We start from the raw sequence: 6,867 nt of genomic DNA on the forward strand, positions 1-6,867 counted from the left end.
TATAGAATGGAACGGAATTGAATATGGAATGGAATGGAATATGGAATAATATAGACTAGACTAGACTAGACTAGACTAGACTAGACTAGACTAGAATAGAATAGAATAGAATAGAATACAAAATATGGAATGGAATAATGAATAGAATAGAATAGAATAGAATAGAATAGAATAGAATAGAATAGAATAGAATAGAATAGAATAGAATAGAATAGAATAGAATATTTATTTATTTATTTATTTATTTATTTATTTATTTATTTATTTATTTATTTATTTATTTGATTGATTGATTGATTGATTGATTGATTGATTGATTGATTGATTTTATATACTGCCCTATTCCCGAAGGACTCAGGGCGGTTTACAGGGTGAGTTAAAGCAATACAAATAAGTACACTTTAAAATAGAATTAAATAAGACTAGCCCACAATTAAACAAATTAAAATTAAAATTAAAATAAAACCGTCTCAGTCCAGGCCAGCAAGATCAAACAACCAAGTTTTAAGGTCCTGGCGAAACGAGCGAAGGTCTGGGCCAGTCCGAAGTTCTACCGGCAGTTCATTCCATAGGGCAGGCGCACCCAAAGAGAATGCCCTCCCCCTTGGAACCATCCGTCGGCATTACCTAACCGGCAGAACCCTAAGGAGGCCCTCCCTGTGGGAGCGCACAGGACGCTGGAAGGCTGAGGTACTCAGGTACTCCCTGAGATAATCCGGACCCATGCCATTTAGGGCTTTATAGGTCATCACCAGCACCTTGAATCTCACCCGGAGGAGAATTGGAAGCCAATGCAGCTCGCGGAGAAGAGGTGTTACAAGGGAGTATCGGGAGACTCCCATCACAACTCACGCAGCCGCATTCTGCACCAGCTGAAGCCTCTGAGTGGTCCTCAAGGGCAGCCCCATGTAGAGAGCATTGTAGTAGTCTAACCGGGAGGTAACGAGCACATGAGTGACTGTCTGTAGGGCATCTTGGTCCAAATAGGGTCGCAACTGGTGCACCAGGCAAATCTGGTAGAATAGAATAGAATAGAATAGAGTATGGAATAGAATATGGAATGGAATGGAATAGAATAGAATAGAATAGAATAGAATAGAATAGAATAGAATAGAATAGAATAGAATAGAATAGAATAGAATAGAATAGAATAGAATAGAATAGAATAGAATAGAATAGAATAGAATAGAATAGAATAGAATAGAATAGAATAGAATAGAATAGAATAGAATAGAAAATGGAATAGAATAGAATGTGGAATAGAATATGGAATAGAATAGAATAGAGTACAGTAGAGTACAATAGAATAGAATATGGAATTTAAGAATAGAATAGAATAGAATAGAATAGAATAGAATAGAATAGAATAGAATAGAATAGAATAGAATAGAATAGAATAGAATCAAAAATGGAATAGAATATGGAATAGAATTGAATAGAGTACAGTAGAGTACAATAGAGTAGAATAGAATATGGAATTTAAGAATAGAATAGAATAGAATAGAATAGAATAGAATAGAATAGAATAGAATAGAATAGAATAGAATAGAATAGAATAGAATAGAATAGAACAGAATATGAAATTTAATAATAGAATATAGAATAGAATAGAACCGAACAGTGGTCACGAACCTATGGCACGGGTGCCAGAGGCGGCACTCAGAGCCCTCTCTGTGGGCACCCACGCCATGCCTCGGAAGTGGCAACAGTCCCTCTTCAACCAGCCACCTGCTAACTTGCCGAGGTCCCACGTGGCCAGATGCATCCCAGCATGGCTGATTTCCCTCCCCCCCACCCCATCCCTCCTGGCCTCTCATGATCTCCTTTTCCCAGGCACGACCCACTGCATCGCCTCCTCAGCTGTCGGCCGACCATCCATCTCGGAGGCTTCTTTGAACTGCTGTCGATGAGCTGCGGAGCCTCGGAGTGTGCTTGTTGAGGGGCCGGCAGGCTGTGGCTACTGACGGACACCGTCGGCCCCCATGCGCTCGCTGGCTTCTGTGTGTGAGGCCCGCCCTTGCCTTGCCCCATAGTAATGGCACCCCCACCCTGCCTCACCTCACTCCACAGGATGAGTCTCCTGCCTACTGCCCCACCTGCCAGAGACCTCCTCGATCTCCCCCAACCCTGCCTACCCCCCCACAGCTGTCCCTTCCCACGGGTGACATTGAGGTCACCACATCCACCTTGGCCACAGCCACTCAATCTTCCATGACCACCACAGCCACACCCACCCACCTGGCGCCCAGCGATAAATAAGTGGGTTTTGGTTTGCAGTTTGGGCACTCGGTCTCTAAAAGGTTCGCCATCACTGGAACAGAACAACAGAACAGAACAGAATAGAATATGGAACACACAAGATGGGTAAATATACTTAGACATAAGACAGTACTGTGAGAATTAGGTGTTCAGCAACATGATGGCATGGGGGGGGGAATCTGTCCCTGGGTCTAATTGTTTTGGCATGCAGTGCCCTATAGTGGCATCCCAAGGGGAGGAAGTGAAACAGTTTAAGTCTGAACTGTTAAAACATGTTTAAACTGAATATGTTTAAAATGAAGGAGGGAGAGATGGATTTTGGACCTACTCAAGAAATATTAATTCAGCTAAAGGGACTGTGGGTGAGGGATATATGCAATAGTGTCATTAGATTAGATTTAGATTTTATTAGATTTATATATCGCCCTTTCCCGAAGGACTCAGGGCAGTTTACAGGGCATTTTAAAATCATACCAATACAAAATACAAAGTTAAAAGACAAATAAAAGATTAAATTATCCCTGAAAATAAGACCCAGTTAAAATTCTCAGCCTGGGTCAGAGAGCTCAAAGAGCCAAGTCTTCAGGTCTCGGCGGAATGAACGTAGGTCAGGGGTAGTCCTTGAAGATGTCTCACTTCTCATCCAAGGAGCTTCTTCAGTTCTGACAGTTCTTCAGTCAAGGTTGTTAAGTGAATCTGGTTTCCCCCATAGATTTTGCTTGTCAAAAAGGGGATCAAAAAGTCGCAAAAGGGGATCACATCATCCCGGTGTGATCCTGCAACCGTCCTCAGTATGAACCAATGGCCGAGCGCCTGAATGTGGATTGCTGCCATGGAGATGCTGCAATGGTTGTGTGAAAACCGGTCAGAAGTCACTTTTTTCAATGTCGTTATAACTTTGAATGGTCACTAAGTGAAATGTTGCTAAGTTGAGGACTATCTGTACTTGAAAAGTTCTTCAAAATTCAGGGAGACATTCAGAAACGTACCTGCTGTAAACATAGCATATGTTGAACTCCAAAGCACAATCAAACATCAGCACAGGAAGTGTTTTCTGATCATTTGTATTCTGTCATAAAGTGTTTTATGATCATGTTTATGTCTTAAACTGTTTTATAACATTTGCCAAATTTCAATTCCACGTGAGACGTGAACTGAAATTTTGGATGCATTCCGTAAGTTATTCCCATTTCAGTTACCTTGGTTCAAAAACTGTGACCTATAATGCATCTTTTTGCCCAGTTATAGGTTTCAGGAACAAGAGTTTTAATAGTATAAACATTTTATCATGTCGTTAAAACCCACTTTAAATGAAAGCCAGTTAACTCACCCATGAATAAAATTTACAGCACAGAATAAAAACTTCTGCAAAGAAAGATGATTCCATTAAAAACTAAGGGAAGTCCTCTGTATTAAAAGAAAATAGTACAGCAAAATCACGGCCCAGAAGTGGAAATATTTGCATAGATCAGTGTTTCTCAACCTTGGCTACTTTTAAGATGTTTGGACTTCAACTCCCAGAATTCCCCAGCCAGCATAACTGGCGAGGGAATTCTGGGAGTTGAAGTCAACACATCTTGAAGTTGCTAAGGTTGAGAACTACTGACATAGATGTTACAAATATTCTCAAGCAGGAAATCTCTAAACCAGGGGTCTTCAAACGTGGCCCTTTTATGACTTGTGGACTTCAACTCCCAGAATTCCTCAGCCAGCGTGCCTGGCTGAGAAATTCTGGGAGTTGAAGTCCACAAGTCATAATAAGGCCAAGTTTGAAGACTTCTGATCTAAACTATGATCTTTTTGAAATCTATTTCTTGGCTTTGCAATATTGTTTGCAGCAGAAGAAGGGAAGAAAAATATGATGATGTATCTTTTTTTTTTCTCGTTTCAGGATTTGAGAAAAGTAAAAGGAGTCTTTTGTATGCCAGTTGCTGGGCTATGGTGGCAGGAAGATGTTGGCCAGGAAAAGCATCATCCCAGAAGAGTATGTTCTTGCCCGCATTGCAGCTGAGAATTTGGGCAAGCCCCGCATTCGGGACCGCCAGCGCAAAGCCCGTTTCATTGCCAAAAACGGCGCATGCAACCTGGCTCACAAGAACATCCGTGAGCAGGGACGTTTCCTGCAGGACATCTTCACCACCTTGGTGGACCTGAAATGGCGCCACACTTTGGTGATCTTCACCATGTCCTTCCTCTGCAGCTGGTTGTTCTTTGCCATGATGTGGTGGCTGGTGGCTTTCGCCCATGGAGACATGGACAAGCCTTGCAGCAATGAAGACGTCACCAAATGGAAACCTTGTATCACCTGTGTCAGGTAAGGAGCCACATCTTGAGGAGGAGAGGTTGGAGGCCGTGATGGCAGACCTGCCAACAAATCCAGGGCTTCACAAATACAGGTGGTCCTTGACGTACGATCACAACTGAGCCCCAAATTTCTGTCGCTAAGCAAGACAGTTCCTCAGTGAATTTTGCCCCAATTTGGCGGCACAGTGGGTAGAATGCAGCATCGCAGGCAAGCTCTGCCCACAATCAGGAGTTCGATCCTGACCGGCTCAAGGTTGCCACAGTTAAGTGAATCACTGCAGATGTTAAGTTAGTAACACGGTTGTTAAGCGAATCTGGCTTCCCCATTGACTTTGCTTGTCAGAAGGTCGCAAAAGGGGATGACAAAATCCTGGGATGCTGCAACCATCATAAATATGAACCAGTTGCCAAGCGTCCGAATTTTGATCGTGGGACCACGAGGATGCTGCAACAGTTGTAAGTTTGGAAAAGGATCATAAATCACTTTTTTTCAGTGCCGTTGTAACTTCAAACTAATGGTTGGAGGTCAAGGTCTACCTGTAGTTTATTCACATAATATGCTAAGGCCATGACCCATAAACTACCAGCCCAATCGTGGCTTGATCTGATGTGTTGTGTGAACCCATATGTACAATGGAGGATAAGTGTCTTCAGTTGATTTGACCAGCCTTATATGCATGCTTTCAAATTGGAAAAGAACAGATTTATCAACTTTCTGAATTTTATAACTGTTTTCCACTTTCCTGCCTTTCTGACAGGTCCTTCATCTCTGCTTTCCTCTTTTCCATTGAGGTCCAGGTGACCATTGGCTTTGGTGGAAGGATGATGACCGAAGAATGTCCCATAGCCATCAGTGTTTTGATCCTTCAAAACATTGTGGGCTTGATCATCAATGCGGTCATGCTAGGCTGCATCTTTATGAAAACCGCCCAAGCTCACCGGAGAGCAGAGACGTTGATTTTCAGTCGGAACGCCGTCATCGCTGTCCGTAATGGCCACCTGTGTTTCATGTTCCGCGTAGGGGATCTGAGGAAAAGCATGATCATTAGTGCCTCGGTACGAATCCAGGTTGTCAAGAAGACCACCACTCCAGAAGGAGAAGTCATCCCAATCCACCAGGTTGATGTTCCGGTAGACAATCCTCTGGAAAGCAACAATATTTTCCTGGTGGCTCCGTTGATTGTTTGCCATGTCATTGATAAGCGGAGTCCTCTTTATGACATCTCCGCCAATGACCTGGCCAACCAAGACCTAGAAATCATTGTCATACTTGAAGGTGTGGTGGAAACCACTGGAATCACTACCCAAGCCAGAACATCCTACATATCTGAAGAGATCCTCTGGGGTCACCGCTTTGTGCCCATTGTCACTGAAGAGGAAGGGACTTATGCTGTCGACTACTCCAAATTTGGCAACACCAGCAAAGTTGCGGCGCCCCGGTGCAGTGCCAAGGAACTGGAAGAGAAACCCTCCATTCTCATCCAGGCCCTCCAGAAAAGTGAGCTGTCCCACCAAAATTCTTTGAGGAAACGTAACTCCATGAGAAGGAATAACTCAATCCGGAGGAATAATTCAATCCGGAGGAATAACTCTTCCTTCATTGTGCCTAAAGTCCAGTTCATAACACCAGAAGGCAACCAAAACACCATGGAAACATGACAGAGCCAAGCAGCCCTATGCAGTGGTCCTCTTGTAATATTAGTATTAATTTGTTATAAACACTTAACAGGTATTAAGGGCTATTTATTACATGCAGACACCAGATCAAACCAGAAACCAGGTTGCAGTTGATTTTTCTATCAGTATATAGGCCAGGGGCAGGCAACCTTGGCTCTTTTATGACTCGTGGACTTCAACCCCCAGAATTCCTGAGCCAGCCATGCTGAGGGGAAAGGGAGGTTTCCATGGTGAGCCATGCTGGCTCAAGAATTCTGGGACTTGAAGTCCACGAGTCACAAAAGAGCCAAGGTTGCCTACCCCTGATATAGGCCAATGTTTGCATGATTTGAGTTTAAGATGATATAGGTAGTCCTCAACTTATAACCACAATTGAGCCCAAAATTTATGTTGCTAAGCAAGACAGTTGTTAAGTGAATTTTGCCCCATTTTGATGGTGCAGCATCGCAGGCAAACTCTGCCCACTGCCAGGAGTTCAATCCTAACCGGCTCAAGGTTGACTCAGCCTTCCATCCTTCCGAGGTCAGTAAAATGAGGACCCAGATTGTTGGAGGCAATATTCTGCCTCTGTAAACTGCTTAGAGAGGGCTGTAAAGCACCATGAGGCGGTATATAAGTCTAAGTGCT

At 43.3% G+C, this 6,867-nt stretch overlaps 1 protein-coding gene across 1 annotated transcript in view; it reads left to right on the plus strand.

The window, feature by feature from the left end:
* Window positions 1–6,320, plus strand: part of KCNJ8 (potassium inwardly rectifying channel subfamily J member 8) — an 8,390-nt gene extending 2,070 nt beyond the window's left edge. The window contains exons 2-3 of the mRNA XM_083365344.1: window positions 4,151–4,573; window positions 5,322–6,320. Of these exons, the coding sequence (XP_083221470.1) occupies window positions 4,212–4,573; window positions 5,322–6,222 (1,263 nt within the window). The 5' untranslated portion in view covers window positions 4,151–4,211 and the 3' untranslated portion in view covers window positions 6,223–6,320. The remainder of the gene's footprint in view (window positions 1–4,150; window positions 4,574–5,321) is intronic.
* Window positions 6,321–6,867: the final 547 nt, after the last annotated feature.

Source organism: Vipera ursinii, assembly GCF_947247035.1.
Source record: "Vipera ursinii genome assembly, chromosome: 6".
Taxonomy (NCBI): domain Eukaryota; kingdom Metazoa; phylum Chordata; class Lepidosauria; order Squamata; family Viperidae; genus Vipera; species Vipera ursinii.